At 41.5% G+C, this 18,554-nt stretch overlaps 1 protein-coding gene across 1 annotated transcript; it reads right to left on the reverse strand.

Moving 5' to 3' along the window:
• Window positions 1-10,734: 10,734 nt before the first annotated feature.
• Window positions 10,735-17,856, reverse strand: LOC141795489 (polymeric immunoglobulin receptor-like). Its single transcript, XM_074676395.1, has 7 exons — window positions 17,670-17,856; window positions 16,136-16,459; window positions 14,577-14,867; window positions 13,567-13,881; window positions 12,319-12,402; window positions 12,081-12,133; window positions 10,735-11,961 (listed from the first exon to the last, which is right to left on the reverse strand). The coding sequence occupies exons 1-7, from the start codon at window positions 17,707-17,709 to the stop codon at window positions 11,668-11,670; spliced, it is 1,401 nt and encodes a 466-aa protein (XP_074532496.1). The 5' UTR covers window positions 17,710-17,856; the 3' UTR covers window positions 10,735-11,667.
• Between the last annotated feature and the right edge of the window lie 698 nt (window positions 17,857-18,554).

Raw genomic sequence — 18,554 nt, forward strand, 5'->3', positions numbered from 1 at the left:
TAGCCGTGTCTGTGAATAGCATGATGCTACGCTGCCCTCTGGTATTCCGTCTGTTGCTAGGTTAGCACAGCTAGCTCGTCCATCTTATTGGAGATAGATCTTACGTTCCCAATAACAATGGATGGAAGGACAGATCGGTGTCATCACTTCTTAGCTCACACCTGAGAACCAGCACGTCGTCCTCACCTCCTTCTCCTCACCTTGAGGGAAATCATTAGGCCTTCCACCAGTTAGCGTTGACATGCTACAGGCTGCTAACAGCTGAGTTCACATGTAAACAATGAGACCATGGATCTCCAGACAAACAGGAGCAAAAATAGTAAAAAAAAAATATCACAGAAGACAAAACCAGTTTGGTTTTCATGACCAACAAATAAGCCATACAAATTAATGATCCACTCCAAATACAAAGATGACAAAAAAGAGATTAAAAAAAATCTAAAAAAAAAAAAAAAAAGAAGAGAGGGCTGCTGTGGCAGGCAGCCACAATGGGGGCACCTAGCAACAACAGGCCAGAATGGCTCAGTAACTGAAAAACACAGGAAAAGAAAAAGTGACTCTTACCTGGATCCAGACTAATTTTGATGGTGTCTGATTGTGTTTTAGGTGAATTAGGACGAATGTCAAAGTTACAATTCCACTCCCCAGCATCCTGAGTTTGAAGCTGTTTGATGAGCACTTTCAGACTTTGCCCATTTTTGTCATGGTACCCTGAAACTCTGTCTTTTGTTATCCACCCATCAGCTTTGGTACTTTGTATAACTGTTTTTTTTCCATTCAATAAACTGATGAATTTGCACTTTGACTCTGGTTTAGGACATTTGCAGGTGAACTCGACCCATCCTCCCACACATCCCTTCACTTCAGTGGAGGCCTCACAGCCTGTGGATGAGAGGAAGAAGATTACATCAGGTCAAACTTATCCTCACTGAGCCTGCTCCACAGACGGTATGAAACAGGTCGTAGTCTCTGTGGCGTCAGCCTTCTGTTCAGGACCAGAGCAATGTAGCTGATCGTTGGCAGAGGCCAAATTGGACAATGCTGACTTCAGAAGCGTTTGAGCATCAACACCAACAGCTACACAACAGACCTGCCATTCACATTGGCTGAGCCTCTGATTGGACAAACTCTCTGACCTTAACTCATTGATCTGTACTGATTGATCTTAACTCGTTGAACTTAACTCATTGAAACCCATTAATCTTTACTGATTGATCTTAAGTCTTTAGACTTAAATCATCGACCTTAACTCATTGATCTTACCTCATCGATCTTACCTCATCTATTTTAACTCATTTATCTAACTCAATGATCTTAACTCATTGTTATTGCCTGAACGGTCTGCACTCACTGATTTTAGCTCATCGATCTGAACTCATAGATCTTAACTTTTCGATCTTAACTAGTCAGTCTTAACTCACTGATCTACACTCATTGATCTTAACTCATTGATTTCAACTCATCCATCTTAACTTATTGTTCTTACCTTATCGGTCTTAACTCACTGATTTTAACTCAATGATCTTAACTCATTGATCTTAACTATTCAGCCTTAACTCACTGATCAAAATTCATTGATCTTAACTCATTGATCTTAACTCATTGTTCCTACCTTATCGGTCTTATCTCACTTATTTAACTCATCAAACTTAACTCATTGGTCTTAACTCACTGATCTAAATTCATTGATCTTAACTCACTGATCTTAACTCACTGATCTTGACTCATTGCTCTTAACTCAATGATCTTAACTCATCTATTTTAACTCATTATTCTTAACTCATTGTTTGTACCTGAATGGTCTTAACTAACTGATTTTGACTTATTGATCTTAACTTTTTGATCTTAACTAGTCAGTCCTAACTCACTGATCTAAACTCATTGATCTTAACTCACTCGTCTTAACTCATTGATCTTAACTTATCGGTTTAACGCATTGATCTATTAAACAACCAAAAACCTGTCCGGCACTGTTTATAGAATTATGAGTCACCAAAGAGTAGACCAAATCTGAGTCAGATTTCCCAGCTCACCTTCAGGGAATCATTGTTTTAGGGCTTTTTCACCTTTGTTGATAAGGGAGAGAGAGAGATTTCTTCTCCAACTGTTTAACCACCAGTGAGATTTCTGCACCTGCACTTAAAAAACTTTTTGTCTTGTCTAAAATAGACATGAGCGACTTTCACTTCTGCTCCTATCGCCCTGTTTTCAAACCCGACTCCACAATAAAATTACTGACGGATGAATCCTCTGTCAGGAGGACAAACTTGTGTTTACCTGTTTGTAAAGACAAAATAAAGCTCTGAGACCAGACACAGAGAGGTTTGTCAGGATTTACCACCAACAGACAGCAGATTCACCAAATTCAAGATACATGATCTGATCTGAGGAAGGTTTTATCACACGTTTGAAAGTCATTTGCTCAGTGTGTTTCTCATTAAATAAAGTTACAAATACATTTTCTATTCCACAGACCATAGTCAGATGACATGAACTAAAGACAATCAAAACATCAAAATGCTTCAAAAATAAGAGTTGAGTGATTCAACAATGAAAGACGATGAGGGACAGAAGACTTCTGATATTAAATTTAGAATTCTGAAGAAGAGATTTTTTTTTAGAAATTCTCATATTTAAGTCAGAATTAGAGATATATCTTGCTTAGAATCATAGAAATAAGACTTTAATGTCATACCTGTAGAGTTCTGTGCGGAAGAAGTTAGAAAAGAATTATCTAACCCTAACCTTAGAATTCTAGAGTTTTTTATTCTGACTTTAATTTATTGTTTTCTTTGGAAAACGAAACAGAGATCATTAAACCCCGACTGGCCCAGCCTTCAGTAAGACATCTTTTTAGTGGCTCTAATCCTTTCAAATGTTCATTTTATCATAATGATCTGGATTCATTTGAAGAGATATAATTTTAAGAAGTCATAAAACTGAATAATAAAACTACAGGAAAATATGTAGAAGAGTTGCAGTCAGTCTTCATCACTAAATGAGGGACTACAGACTCAGGTCTGGTTGATCCCTGACAGACCCAGTCTGGGTTGAATACAAACAGAGCTGGTTCTGAAGTCTCAGGTAGAATAATGTAACTCACCTGTCATCAGAGAGAGCAGCAGCAGGAGAAAGCCTCTCATATTGTCCACCTTGAATGCTGAAATCATCTTTAAAAAGACTTCACTTTGTTCAGTCAGTTCCTTTTCTGTGCGTTGGTCTGCAGAGCCTGCACACATTTCCTGAGATAATAATCAAGTTAGTCTGAAGTTTACCCGCCTACGTCTCACCCCCCTGCTGCTCTGTTTCTGCTCTGAAGCTGACTGTTGGTTTTTTACAGTCTGAACTCTGTTATAACCCTCTGTACTGATGTGTGAATGAAGCTGAGACTTAAACAAGCTTCTGCTGCAGCCCAAGTTTGTCACAGGAAGCAGGGCAACATTAAGGTAACACTTGTTTGTCTCAGTTCTGGTTTCAGGAAATAAAGGCACCACAGAGTGTCTGGGTTCTCTTCTGTTTAGGGTAGAAGTTAGATGTTTTGTTTACAAGAAACATAAAATACAAAAAGAAACAGATTCATTCAATAATTCACATGAACTGTGACTTATGGTGACATTTAGGTGACTTTCTAGAACCTTAGATAAGGCCTTAATTTCTTGCTGTGAAACATACACACCATAGGATGGTAGGATTACACTGGTTATGGCCTGGAACTTGTTAATCTCTCTCCTGCGTCTCTGTAAGAGAGCACGTCGTGTCACCATCTCCTCAGTGTTTACTTCTCCTATCATAGGGACTAAATAAGCCAAATAGCAAGTTCTTTTAATCACATTATAAGGCATGCAACTGTAAGCTTTGTTCCCACAGATCAAATACACTCTTTCAGGAAGCGGGGATTGTTTAAGTGTAACATCAACAACTCTGTAACATTGGCTCTGTCCGAATTCTCCATCATTTCTCCTTCCCAACCCCTGGAAACACAAAGACACATTTTTTAACTCCTGTGTGAATACTTGAGGCATGTAAGTAGAACAATCTTGCAGAGGTGTTTTCTCATCTGAAATTCCCATGGAGCAGTTTTGCATGTGTAACTTCATCATGACAAACTATTTAATACCGAATCAAGGCTGAATTTCTATCACTGCTTCCACTAGAATTGAGGGGACAGAAGCCTGAGGAACACATAACAAGCCTGGTGCAGGTTTGGTACAGTTAGTCTGTGCTAAGGTCAGATATATCTTGTACTGAAACACAACCTGTATGTATGGATGGACAGAATTTATGCGCAGCAGGACAGAATGATTTGCACCACGAGGCAGGTAATGTGCGTTCACCTCTTTCAAAGTGATAAGCTGGTGAATAGCAATCCTCAGCTCCTTCCTTCATCCTAGAAGCTAAATCATTCCAGTTAAACAACAAATAGTCAGCTTTGGAGAAGGGGATTGGAACAAACATTGGTGAGTACATGGATTTTGGCATATTTTGACACAACCAACATTTAGAAAGATTACGCTCTCTTGCATAGTCTAACATCAGGCTGACAGCTGAATTGACCTTGGTCACAGTCTCACCCACTTCCTCTTTCTTTGCAGCTGTGTGTACACTGGAAAAGTAAAGCATTGGAGTATCTCTCCAAATATCATCTTCTGGGCAAGTACAAGTCAGCAACCTGGTAGGGAAAAACTGAAAATTCACTTCCCAGTCTGCACAGTCTGGATCTGTAGATAGTTGTTGTTTAGTGAAACACAACTCAGGTCACCTAGGTTCATTGTGTGCTGAAGAGTACTTCACCCTCATCTTCTCAGAGGATATCTGGGTTATGGTTTCATACTTCAGGTTCAAAGCTCCCCAGACCCATTTACCTCTGTCAAATCTCTCAGGAAACCCCAGGAAACAGTTACCTATTTTACATCTGTAAGCCAGACAGTCAAAAGTAACTGGTTCCTCATCTCTTTTGGTTCTGGAGAGGGGTGACAAGCAAACATGATTAACAGTCTTTTCTGCATATTAACAGTACCTTCTGCATCAGCACCATTGTCTCTTTTCCGGTCATTTTCCACAATGTCATTCTTCCCTTTTTCAGGCTCTGAATTGTGTGTTTGAGTAGTGTGTCTTACGTCTGCATCAACCTCAGAGATGTGTAGAGCTGTCCTTCTTCCTAGTTTGCTGACATGTTAGGCATCTGTGTACCAGTAACTGTGAGACCTGTGTAATGCCTGGTGCAAACCACTGGGACCGAATGATCTCATTCATTCCCTCTTTTCCTACATGTCAGGGACCGTGTGCCACATAAGCCAACACATGGAGGAGGGAACGAGGACAAACAGGACCCCCATCAGGGTGGAGCCACAAGCCAGACTCCTTCTTTTGAAAACAACCTTCCCGCACCCAGATATTTTTCTCCCAATCATCAGCACAGTTTTGCATATCCGCGACATCATTAAAGGAAGGCAAAATAGTCGGAGTGGTCGGTTTGACGGAGGTACACTGTTGTACCATAGAGGGAGTGGAAATGGCTGCTTGTTTGGCTGCATGGTCAGCCCCCGCATTGCCACGTGAAACAGGATCAGATCCAGAGGTATGAGCCTCACATTAGCAATAGCACGCTGTTTTGGGAACATAATAGCATCAAGAAAATCACTGATCAATTGGTGATGTTTAACTGGCTTTCCTGATGATGTCAGGAAACCTCTCATTCTCCATATCTGAGCAAAATCATGGGCTGCTCCAAATGCATACTGTGAGTCAGTATAGATTGTTGCCACCTTGTCCTTGGATATAGCGCAGGCTCTGACAAGAGCGTACAACTCTGCTGCTTGGGCTGAAGTGCCACTGGGCAATGCTCTAGCCTCTATTACTTCCCAGTCGCTCACGACTGCATAGCCTGCCAGATGTGTGTTAACAGAGGGACGTGCTGAAGAGCCATCAGTGTACAATATCAAATCAGGGATTGGTGTCTGCAAGAGATCTGGCCTGGGAGATGTGCTAGCTTCAATTACTAAATTACAATCATGCTCATCATCCACATCAGAATTTGGAAGGAGTGTGGCTGGATTTAGATATGGTAAGCGCTTCAGTGTGATGTGTGGGCTGGACAAAATAACTGCTTCATGGCCTGACCTTCGTGCGGCTGTCGTGTGCTGTGTGGCAGATGTGTTAAGAATATGTAACACTGAATGTGGAGCATGTACAATACAGTCATTGGCCAGTAAATAGGAGCAGATTTTTCAATCAAAATTGCACCAGCAAATTTTCGTCAGCTTTTCTTTTTCTCTCTCCCATAGGATTAACACTAGCCATGCAACGACGTTGCAGAACAGGCCTCATTGCAGACATCAATGATGCACATGCAGGTGATATTTTTGCAACATCTTGGAGATACGATACTGCAAAAGTTTAAGTCATGTTGAACTCAGGTAAAGTCCAACAATAAACACAGTTCTTTAGGAGTAACTCTGCTAAGATCTTTGTCTTATATTCAAGTCTTGGCTTTGTAGCTACAGGGAAAACTGTCGCTACAAACTGTTGCAAATGGAATTACAGAATCCAGCTTGCAAGGAACTTGCCTTACATTTACTGTATTATCAATTTTTTTCCTCTGAAAAACAACATACTTATCCTGGTTGGGGTCTGTGCCGTTGCTCGACAACACCAGCGGTTCAGCAGAGGCTGCATGTTTGCCTGGCGTTGATGACACTGGTCTGTTTGTGTAACTGTGAAACACATAAATGTATAAGTCAATAAGATCATGGATAAAACGGAACATTAGAATCACTAAATGGTGTCTGAAGGATGATGTTTAGTTAGTCAGTAGTAAAGTTTTTTGTGGAACTTCAGGTCCTTATCCACCGCAAAAGCCTTATCCACCGTATTATGTGAAGATGATCAAAGCTTTGAATCCTATCACTGCTAACTACCTGCGGCTTCAAAAACAGTGTGACGGTGCTTTCTTTGCTCAATATAAAAGCTAACGTTTTGCTCAGTAAAGAGCTAGCCATACAGCTAACACCAAAGAGCTAGCCGTGCGGTGTTTACTATAAGTTTGACTGAGCTACCAACAGCTGCTATACTTAAATAGAATAGAGTGCAGAAACGTTACAGCACAGTTTAATGAAGAAAAGAAGCATTACAACCTGTCAAGAAGAGGGCCAACTCATGATCTGTTTTTACTCCTTTTGTCTCCCTTAGTTCTCTCCATCAGCTGAAAACAATACCGAGCTTTACCCCAGCCTTGGCTCTAGCTCGGTCGCTCTCACGTCTTGCTTTCTTCTGCTCTTCTGTCCTCTTTTTTTTTTAGCAAGTCCAGCTCCAGTTCCAGGGTCTGCTGTTACAACAACAAAAAAAAAGAAAGAAAATCTGAGAAATCCCTTTCTTCAGCAAAAAACAGACGAAACTTACTTCTCACTTGGCGAGCTTACTCACACTGCTAACAACACCGTGCGGGTCAGCATGTGGTAGTGATAGAGACAACGGACGCCGGAAGTCAGATGTAAACCAGTCCAGCCCTGTCCGACCGGACCGCAAAGCTAAGGAATACCATTTAGAGATAACCTTTTTTGATGCTATAAAACTCATCTTAAAGTGTGTATTTTGATCAGGCACATATCTCAAAGTGAGACTTTTTTTGTAATTACTCAGAAACTCCTCACAGTCCCTTTATCAGAGCTGAAAACGGGCGCTGATGTCGCAGTCTTTCTACTAGACAGGTAAGCAAGATCAGCTTTGTGGTGCTTCACGTAACAGTAACAGCCGTCGGGCATTCATCTTGTCTTATCTGCAAAAATGTACTGTTGTTGTGTTGTTATCAATTATGGCAGTCGAGTTGTGGCTACTGTCGTCTGATGACTCAGGGTTACCTCCCTCTCTTTTCTCTCCCTCTGGTGTGCACACAGCCTTAAGCGCACCAAGATTAGAGTGGACATCAAACACCATTCAACAATCAGAGAAGCATTAAACCCAAACTACAGTAGCGATCCAAAGATAGAAATACCTTTAAAACAGCTGGAGCTGGCGAGTGTTGCAGTTAAATCTCCTGAGGACAGTGTTCTCCCACTCCGTTGTTCATCTGCGGGTCTTTCAAAGTCAAGCCCAACAACCTGGGCCTTTCTATTGTGGAGCATCGCACCTCTTTGATCAGAAAATATTTTAATATTTTAATATCTTTTGCCACACTAGTACTGAACTCGTCAGACTACTTCTACTTTCAAAGCAATAAATACAGCTTTACTTATTATGGCGAACTGACCCTCGAGCGTTCTCTGGTCCGGCTTCCGCCATGTTGGTCAGCTACGCAGTTTCTACTTTCGTTTCCATGACGATGCACGTCCATTATCTTTGGGGGGAGCCAGAGGCAGGGTATGGAGGGAGAGGCGGGTCTAAATTTGTATGTCAACAACCTCTCCACACATTTTCTCCCAGACCGCTGACTACACCTTTAAAAAAGGTTAGGATGGATGTTAAGACAGAGGGAATTTATGATTCTATGCCATCATCTGCCTGTTGTTGTGATTTTTCTCAGGCAGCAGCCATATCAGCTGTATGTTTTTAATAACCAGCACACAGAGGATGAAGTGAAGCTTGAAAAGTTAGATTTTTGTTCACTAGCTGCTTTTTTCAGTCACGTTGGAGACCAGTGACAGACTGGTAGGCCTGAACTTACAGTGCTGCTCCGTGTGTCAGAGTTCTGAAAGTTCCATCATGAAAGGATTACTTTATTTTTCTTTGTTGCTGTTTTTTCACCTTACACACTAAAACATACTGAATCAACGCTTTGAAAATATGGGAGACCATAGTCCTGGTTTACCTCAGCACAATGGCCATTCTGCTCACAATTTTAATCTCTCATTTTTAGTTTCCCATGCTCATAAAGAAACATAAGCACACTGCTATCATCAGAGGCCTGGTGAGTCCACATCTAGGGCTCCCCCAGCGTCTCGGTCTGTGTGAGCCAGGTGGAGCATGCTGCTGGAGGTGAGAGGAAAGCAATCAGTGAACAGTTTACACCAACACTCCCTCCACCGATACCACCAGCAGCAGCAGCAGCACCACCAACAACGCGTATATTTCATATTGGAAACATAATACATGAACTTAGATGTAAAAACTAGACTTGTATAAACAGAGAGGCTGGAATCTTTAAACAAAATAATTTCAATTTCAAAATAAAAGGACATTTAAACTATAAACTTCTCAGGAGCAGGAAAAAAATGATACAACAAAAATAAAAATAAAAAGCAACTAACAAAAGTTGTATTAATTGATTAATGAATCAATCAATTAATGATAATAATATAGTGAAAAATTTGAATGAATTTAACACAATATGGCAGCCTTTTGGAAAAGAAGTTGTTGGTCTGAATGATTCTTTTTAATTGGAATACGCAGAGACTGAAAAGAAGTGGACCTGGGAGTGAACCCTGGGGAACCTCTCACCTGATATTTGTCAGAGAGGTAGGTTGGTTGCTATTGGAAACTGGCTTTGTGGATTCTCTTGTTCTCAGGTGGCATCACTTAAATGTGTTGAAGGAAAATATGAAAAATAGAATAGAATAGAACTTTATTTGTCATTGTAACAAGTACACCACAATTGCAAAAGTCCTTCAGTCAGTGCAAAGTGCAAAATAGCTGCCATGTTTAGGTGCATTGATGACATAGAGGTAATTTTTATGTTGTTATTATATGACAACAAATGAGGAAGTGTTTTCAGCCTTTGTTCAGGACCCTTACTGCTGTTGGGTAGAAACTGTCTCTGACCCGGTTTGTCCTTGTAGTGATAGACCTGTAACACCTGCCTGACAGTAACAGATTAAACATGTGATGCCCGGGGTGAGAGGGGTCCTGGGTTATTTTTCCCGCCTTTCGGAGGCAGCGGTATACAAACTGTATTCTACATGGGGCCTGGAATCAGGGGTCAGGGGTCAGTTGTATTTCAGGCCTGACAGGCATTAAATGTATTTAAGACCAACAGCAGAGGTTTTTGCTGTTTGCGCTTTACCCTCATCTCTGAGGTGTTTCAGTTAAAGAGTTAAAAAGAAAACACAGTACGACAAGCCACTCACTCACTTACTCACTCACTCACTCACTCACTCACTCACTCACTCACTCACCATCACAGCTTATGCTGGACATTTTTTTTACAGCTCAACATCTTAAGCTGTACAGGTACAGGGGATAAAACTGATCTTAGTAGTAGTTTTTGTTTCCTGCATTTAAGTCTTTTAGTTTGCCTTTACATTTTCAACATGACCGTGCCTGAATATTTTTACACGTTTGGGAGATTTAACTTCATGAATACTGTATGTTTCACTTTTGTTGCGATCCTTATATATTAATGTGACCTGTTTTCTCAGCAGGCCCTGCTGTATGTCAGCCTCTACTCTCTCCTGGGACTCTGGGTGGCAATTTTTGGCATAAAGAGAACAGTGAGTAGAAAAACCAGCACTGGACACAGGGTTCAGTTTGTGGTTGAAACCTGGACAGGATTTATTACCTCACAGGTTCTCACAGCTCATTTCAACATTAATCTTTGGCACAATTTAATGCCAGCCAGAGCTTTTAAGCAGTCTGACAACATTTTTACAACTGTAAGATCAAAGCAGGTTAGCATTAACCTAGCAGACTAGCTAAATTCATTTATAAACTCATTGCATGAACAACTTTACAAAACAGCATTTCTTAAATGTGTTTTCTTAATTTCACCCGCTGTAATTACTGGTGACCTTCATGTAGAATCTGAAAAACGTTGTGTCTGACACAGAATGACATCATAGACTGTGATGCTGCATAAAGTGGTGGTTCTTGAAACAAGGGTCATGAAAAACTGAGAGCGTATTATTAAAATGCAATCCAGAATAAAAAACATTAATAATGAAATATTTTATCCAGTACAGTATAAAAATCTACATGACTTACCAAATTTACCCCTGGGACCAATAAAAATCTTCTGATTTTGATTCTGAAAAATAGAAGTGAAAAAAGAATGCAGATGGACTAGTGGTCTAGGTCACGCTCCTTGAAGCTCACCTTTGCGGGTGTCTGGGTTAAAATCCAGCTTGTGGCATCTTTCCCATTTCACTCCCCACTCTTGTCCTGTTTCCTGCTCTAGCCACTGTCCTCTATCCAATTAAAAGTATAAAAAAAAAAAAAAAAAAAAAAAAAAACAGCCCAAGTATAGCTTAAAAAATGTGTGCAGATTAAACCAGGATGATGTCAGTATCAGCGGAGGAAGATAAATTCAGAAAACACAGAAATATGTGCATATCCGTAGACTGATTTACAACAGATAAATAAATTATATTTGGGTTTTTCTTTCTTTTTTTGTTTGTTTGTTTTCATTAGCATATTTATATGTTCCCAGAGCAAGGTCACCCCTCTCCAGCATAACTATTTTGGTGGAAAGTTAGGAAGCCTCTGATGAAGAGCACAAAATAGGAATTGCACAACAGTGATATCTAGAGGCCAAATACAGCTCCTGCATTACAATAACAGCTAAATCTGCTGGTCATTTATGTGCCTAAAACTTCACATCCATCTGAATAAGTCTGTGGAGCCAAAAAGCTCTCAAACTTTGGGATATATTTTATTTTTTCTCCTGTTTTTGTCTCCGTCTACACCAGTGAGGACACTTACAGACTGAACGCTGGATAAAGCAAACTGTCTGAACCGTCCTCACTGCTGCTGCTGCTGCTGCTGCTGCGGGTTATCAAGAGTGGAATAAAAAGGATCTTCAGATGGTCCAGAGGGATGACTGGCAGCTGGGGGGTTGGCACATTGCTCAGAGTCTCTCACAGTTGAATACACTTCATTGTTAGCATCCGATGAGTGGTTGGTAAAGGTGATGCTGTCATACTCATGAGGGGCAGAGGGGATTGTGGGAAAGTTAGCAGTGGTGTAGATCGTCTTCAGAGCAGTTCCTGAGGCTGGCTTCTGGGGGTGCTCCTGGATCTCCTCATAGGCTCGCTCCTTCCACACACAACAGAGGATGCAAGAGTTAAAAGATCATAAACTCATCTAGGTATCATCATTCACTCAAACCATTGTCTGTCCAGTGAAGTCATTTATTAAAAAAAATCTTCAACTACCTCTTTCTGGGTGTGTGCTTCTCCATTTGTTGAGTGTTTTGATTGCCGAGTCCCTGGCAGAGACAGAAAAGAGAAATAACGCCCACACAGAGGAAATGAAGAGTGATGTCTCAACACACACTGTGATCAGTGTTACACCATGAAACAAAGCAACAGAACAAGCTGACCTGTGCTCAGAGGAAAGGCAGCACACACCCTGTTTGACTAGCTCTTACATTACTAAACATGTTTCTCTTACGTTTAAAGGCCAGAACCAAAAGGAGGGAGAGCACCAGCACAGCTGCACAAACGGCAGGAATGATGACTGCTAACTGAGCGCCACCTGCAGGAGACACAACCACACACTAAGGTACAAGAAGAAGAACAAGAAGACACAAGATGCCACTCAATTCCTGTAACACCATTACCCCAAGCTGCTCATTGGCTGTGTTGTTGGCAGATAGGGGTAATATTTATCTACTTTCAAGATGGCGTCTCCTGTTGTTACCGTTTGCTTGGACCTAAAGGATTGACTATCTAATAAACTGTCAGTGTCCCAGTTTGTTTTCATTTCAAAAGGCCGTGCAGCGCTTCCCCTCAGCCCTTGATGCTGACCTTACAGAGGATTGGGACAACCCTTCACTAGATGTGAAGGCACAAAACCAAGAGCTGGGAGTAAAACAAAGGGCTGAAGGGTACAACTGAGATTAGCCTAAAGAAGAAGTAGTTTCTGCCTCCACTTCATTCCCATTAAGGCCCCGTTTACACGGAGACTCCCGCAACGATTCTTCCTTTGCGTTTTCAAAAGCCATCCGCGTTTACATGAGGACGGCGTGAAAACGATCCGCGTTCATACGACTCCAGGAGGAGAAGTCTCCTCTTCTGTTCTTTCTTTTTCTGCCGTTTTGTTGTGTGAGACGCGCATTACCGCCAACTACCGGCTCAACTGGGAATGTGGCTGAGCGCGGAGCCTTCACCTGAAACTGCGAGTGCGCATGCGGTGATGTCAGCGTTTCACCCTGAGACGCTCCGCTCTGTGTTTACACAAAGCTGGATGGAGGAGCGGATTCAGATCTTTCCACTCTGGGGAGCGTTTTCAAAAGTTTGCGTTTTCACTGAAAACGCAACGTGGTCTCGTCTAAACGGAAGGCCAAAACGCAACGAAATGTTTGCGGAATCGACCGTTTTTGGCGTCGTGTAAACGGGGCCTAACAGTCATCAGGGTTGAGGATGTGGATATAGATGTGGCTGTAGGTGTAGATGAAAGTACGAATATGGATGTAGATTTGGCAGTTGATATGGATTTGGAAGTGGGCTGCAGGCCATTAAAACAGATTGATCTTGTAAACTCACATTTTTGTCTGTACATTTGACTCTGATGTGTTTCTGGTACAGACTCCAACTGCCTCTGACTATTCTATGTGATTTAAACATGAAAACAGTGACATGAGGCTTCAGTTAGCATCCAACAGTCAGAAAGAGAGTCAGACAGAATCAGATCACCCACCTATGACCATCCTGAACTTTTGATAGAGCAGGTCTCTGTGTGTTCCCACAGTCCTCTCTGCTCCACACCAGTATGTCCCCGAGTCCTCTGCTGCGACCGCCCTCACCGAGAAGGTGAGGTTGAGTCTTTGAGGAGCTATCTTGATGGAAAACCTCCCCCTGCTGGTTTTGCCTTTTATGCCACTTATAAGTTGCTGACATGAAGAAGGATGGTCTCCCTTGCAGATGAACTTCTTTAATGGAGCATCGTTTGGATACTCACACTGGTGTGTGAACGGCTCTCCAACTGTTGGAGAAAACGTGGAGGTAGGAATATCTGCACACAGACAGAAAACAGTCTTTAGTATCTGCTCTCTTCAAAGTGAGAGGACTGTGTCTCCTTAAAGGTCCCATATTCTGCTCCTTTCCTGCAGTGTAATCTGGATCACTGATGTCTTCGTGAAATGGTAGTAACATGTTTTGTTCCAAAAAGCCAATAAATCAAGCACAGCAGCATTGTTTCCAGGCTCTCATAGCCCCTCTGTTCAGAACGCTCTGATTTAGTGGGCGTGGCCTTCATATGTAAATGAGCCACCGCTGATACCGCCCCGCTCTTCCACGCCACTGAGAGCGGCGCCACGAGTTCTGAGTGCACAATGTTTAGAAAACAACAAAGCTCGTTTACTGAAACAATACAGGCCAAAACAACAGGCTAACTGCAGCTAAAGTTAGCATCCTGAAGCTAATGCAGAGACAGGGGGGGACACTGAGGAAAGGTGGTAGCTGTTCCGGTGGACCAGTCAGGTCAGACTTGCTCCTGATTGGTCAATAAAGGGAATCGCTGACGTCTGCAAACCCCGGAAATTCCAAACAGCTCGTCTTGGGTCAGGAGTTTACATTCACAAGCACAACTAAGTACAGGTTTTGTCATTAAATGTCAAATTTTGTGGGCTGGGAGGAAAGACAAAGAAAATTTCACTAAAAGACTCAATAAAGTGATTTTTGCATAATATGGGACCTTTAAAAACTCACCGTTTATCGTGATTCTTCTGACTCCAGCTTGAAAACTCTCTCCATCAGGTTTCAGTCCACACCAGTAGACACCTCGATGCTGTGAGGACACCTCGTTGATGGACACAGTGAGCTTTCTGTCAGTCTCTGTGAGAGTGAACATCCCGTTGGATGAAACATCCTCACAGGTGGGGCCGCTCTCTTTGCAGAAAAACTTGACGTAGGACCTTTCTCCAGGGTATTCACATGTGATGGTGGTTTCAGCTTCTCTGTACGCCGTTACATCAACTGGTTCTTGGCACACACCCTTATCTGTAAATAAAAAGGAAAGTCTTCCTTACAGAGAACTGACAATAGGTCAGGGTAAACCAGGACCACGTGTGATTAAAGTGGGTTTATCAATGCTCACACACACTCTCCTGTTAAAAATCACTGGAGACCCCAGATCAAGACACCAAACCCAAAGCTTGAATCTAATGGGTGAAGTCTCTTTGGCCTGTTTACATCCTGACCTACACTGATGGTACCCTAACCATCAAGACCTTCCTGTACAGCAGGATCCCAAATCCCTGGCTCTCTGACACCTGTGGTCTGCATCATGAGTGTGTTATTGGGACAAAGACTCCTTTTCCCATGACCACCACCACCCACTGTCGTAGAGACATGACTTCACCAAGACGTTCATGGCTGAAGAGTGGTTCAGTCTGTACCATAGTTGAGAGGCCAGAGGGTGAGCAGACTTTGCACCAACAAACAGAAAAAGGTAAAGAGTATTTATTTTGTTTTCTTATATTGTAATCATGAATAAAATGTGTATCTTTTGAGGTTAACCCATGTGTATCTGCTGCTGTCCTCTTTTTGTTCTCCATTGCCCCCACGAGCCTCCTGCTCCCCCGCCAAAACTCTGCCACGCTCTCACACTGACATTCACCTTCCTTTGCGCACCTCTTTCCTGCACCTCCTTTGGATCTCCCCCTCACCTCCTCATGTTCATTAAATTCTTGCAAACTACTCCCTCTGCTTTGCTTTTGGGTCCCAATTATTCAGCTGGTTACACACCGTCACATGTAAAGTACCAATGCTGGATGTTCAGACTGAGCGTGTGCAGATTTTCAAATCTCTACATGTTCACGTGATGTAGATTCCCTGAATTTGATAAACTGATCAAACATGTTTGGTTCTTGAAATATGAAGTGAAGCCTAAACATTTGGAGCTCCCTCTGCTGACAGGCCTCAGTATGAGTCACAAACCTCAGCCCAGCCATGTGAACAGACAGGACATGGGTCAAAGTTAGAAACTAAAACAGGTCAGGTTTATTTCAAACAGCTTCTGTTGTCATAGCGAGCTCTTCTCACACTGATTTATCGTCAAATTACTACATGATGAAAAGGGCAAAGATAGCATCATGATTGACAGCTCCCTGACGAATAAAACATTTGTGCAGCACGTCAGTGTCTGCTGGAGGAGTATTTTGGTTTTGCTTTCATACAACACCAGTAGGTGGAGATGCTACTCACATCCTTATACAGTTTTTTGCAACAAGCACCATGTGGAACAAGAAAGAAAAAACGTTTCTTACCCAATTGTCCAAATGTCAATTTCACCCTCCATTTATCTTTTTTACCACCGTTTGGTCTAAAAAACCTACACTTGTACACTGCTTTGTCATCGTCCTGAAGGTCTCTGATGATCACCCTGAGAGCTTTATTTGTTGTGTTGTGGTGCAGAGAAAATCTTGAATCATTGTCCCATTGATTCTTGAGGGTGCTTTTTGCAATTACTTTTTCAAGTTTGAAATCAACAGCCTCATAGCTTCTGCTAGGGTTTGGGTAGTTGCAGGTGAAGTCCACCCATCCACCTCTGCATCCCTCCACTTCAGACTCCACAGGTGAAGCCTTGCAGCCTGTGGATCAGACAGAAGGACCAGTCAGAGCTTTTCCATCCCGAGGATATGACATGGTTACAGGTTGGCGTGGAGATTTCACTTCATTTTGGGGCAGGAATGTGTAACTGCTGTATTTCACAACAGGAAAAAGCAAAAGAGGTGAACCCAAACATAGATAAAATAAAACCTTATTCAACCAAACTCAAAAATCAAAGTAAACCCAAAAAAACTCTAACAAAGAAACAAACTAAAAACACTGGAAAACTCACAAGAGGAAATTCAAGAAACGGGGAACACACAAGACGAAGACCAGCGTAGCATACTACAAAAATTAACCCAACCGAAAAGTCATACTACATACTGCTTATGAAAGTAGTATGTAGTAGGCAGTGCCTACGACATACTACTTTCATAAGCAGTATGTAGTAGGAGAATTCAAAAACAGCCAAGGAGAACCAAACCAAACACAGGGAAACTCAGACAGATACCAAATACACAAAAGACACTAAAACACCAAAGACATCCACAGAAAGACATACACATGACAAGAACCAAATCAAAACTACAAGGAAGACAAACCAAGGAACGCAGAACCACAAAGAAACACAAGAAGACCAAAACACAAGAAAACCCAGGAAAACACAAACCAAAACACAAACCATGACACATTTCAGCACATTCATTTGATTCGAAAACAACACACTGTAGAGTAAGTCGATGCTGTTAAACAAAGTCAGAATAGGTTTGATTGCCAAGTACATTTATACATATAGCCACTTAACTAATGCAGAATTAGAAGCTATGTGACCCATAACATAAAATGTAAAAAAGGTTAAGATATAAATCATAGAAATAAAGAAAAATATGAGAAAAAAATCAAAGAATTAAAAGAAATGACAAACATGGAATATACAGGGAGCAATGTTAAGCTGTGCAATTTAGCCCAGTGGACGTTAATGTAACTTACAAGAAGAAACATAACACAGACTCACTAATTAATTCTAAATGCAAAACAGTCAAAATCTAAACATGTAACAAAATCCTGATGAAGTGATATTCAAAAACTGTATTTGTCTGACAGCTTTAATTCTTTTGTAAGTTTGTAAGCCTGAGTTTTATGTTCGCTAGAAGATGCAAGTTCTATTCAACATTTCTGCATCCCCGTGTTCAGCTGGTTTAACACATATTTAACACATGGAGCTCATTTGTAATGATTTTATAGATTTACCTGTTATCAGTGTGAGGATGAGTAGGTGGAAACTCTTCATTATGTTGGATTTGGATGCTCAGATTAGACTTCAGCTCTTCTTGTTGCCATTTCCTGAATTTCTGTTGAATGTCACCTTCAGATTTTTTACCACACTATAAATCCTTCCCCTTTTTATGTTCCTGTTATTACTTCTACCTCTTTGCACTTTGAAGGCGGAAAAAAGGAAAATCTAGGGTCCAAAAAAAAAGAAGTCACCAAAGCTTCATGGGAAGGAGCTGATAATCCCAACATATTAGATAGACCAATATGGATCATTCGTTTCAGGTTAAAATAAGTCATATTAAGTCATGATTATTCACAAGCTGTGAAAACAGGAAACACTTCAACCTGAGGAACAATCTAAAAAAATGGAAGCAGGGGTTTTAGTGATCTGTGAGGGTGTTAGAGGTGTCATCAGTGCAGGAAGAAGCAAACCACAGTCTGGTAAAATCACAGATTTACCTCCACAGTGATGACCGTGTGGAAACGTCAGTGAAGAAAACACATCATTTCACTGTGCTGCTGCTATGTCCTCACTTTACAGCATTAATGGCTGATCTAGCAACAGTTGATTGGATGAAAACAGAAAAAAAAACAGCAGTCTGATGTGGTTTGGGATGAGGGACGATGCAGACATTCTGAACAAAACCTAACCCCACCAGATCAGTTTTTTTAAGATTTCTCTGCAGTAATACCCCAGCTTTTTGGCCTATACAAATAAACAGGTGGATTTACAAGAGTTACAAAGTGGTTCTGTATAAAATGAGCAAAGTGAGCAGACTATTATAACAGGTCAGTAGTGTGCACATAGGAAGAGTTGCACACACTGGTCTGACATGGGGAGATTGAGACACAAAGCAGAAA

This window comes from Halichoeres trimaculatus, unplaced genomic scaffold, assembly GCF_033239565.1.
Source record: "Halichoeres trimaculatus isolate MK-OKI-2021-1 unplaced genomic scaffold, fHalTri1.1 fHalTri1_scaffold_1, whole genome shotgun sequence".
In the NCBI taxonomy this organism is placed as follows: Eukaryota; Metazoa; Chordata; class Actinopteri; order Labriformes; family Labridae; genus Halichoeres; species Halichoeres trimaculatus.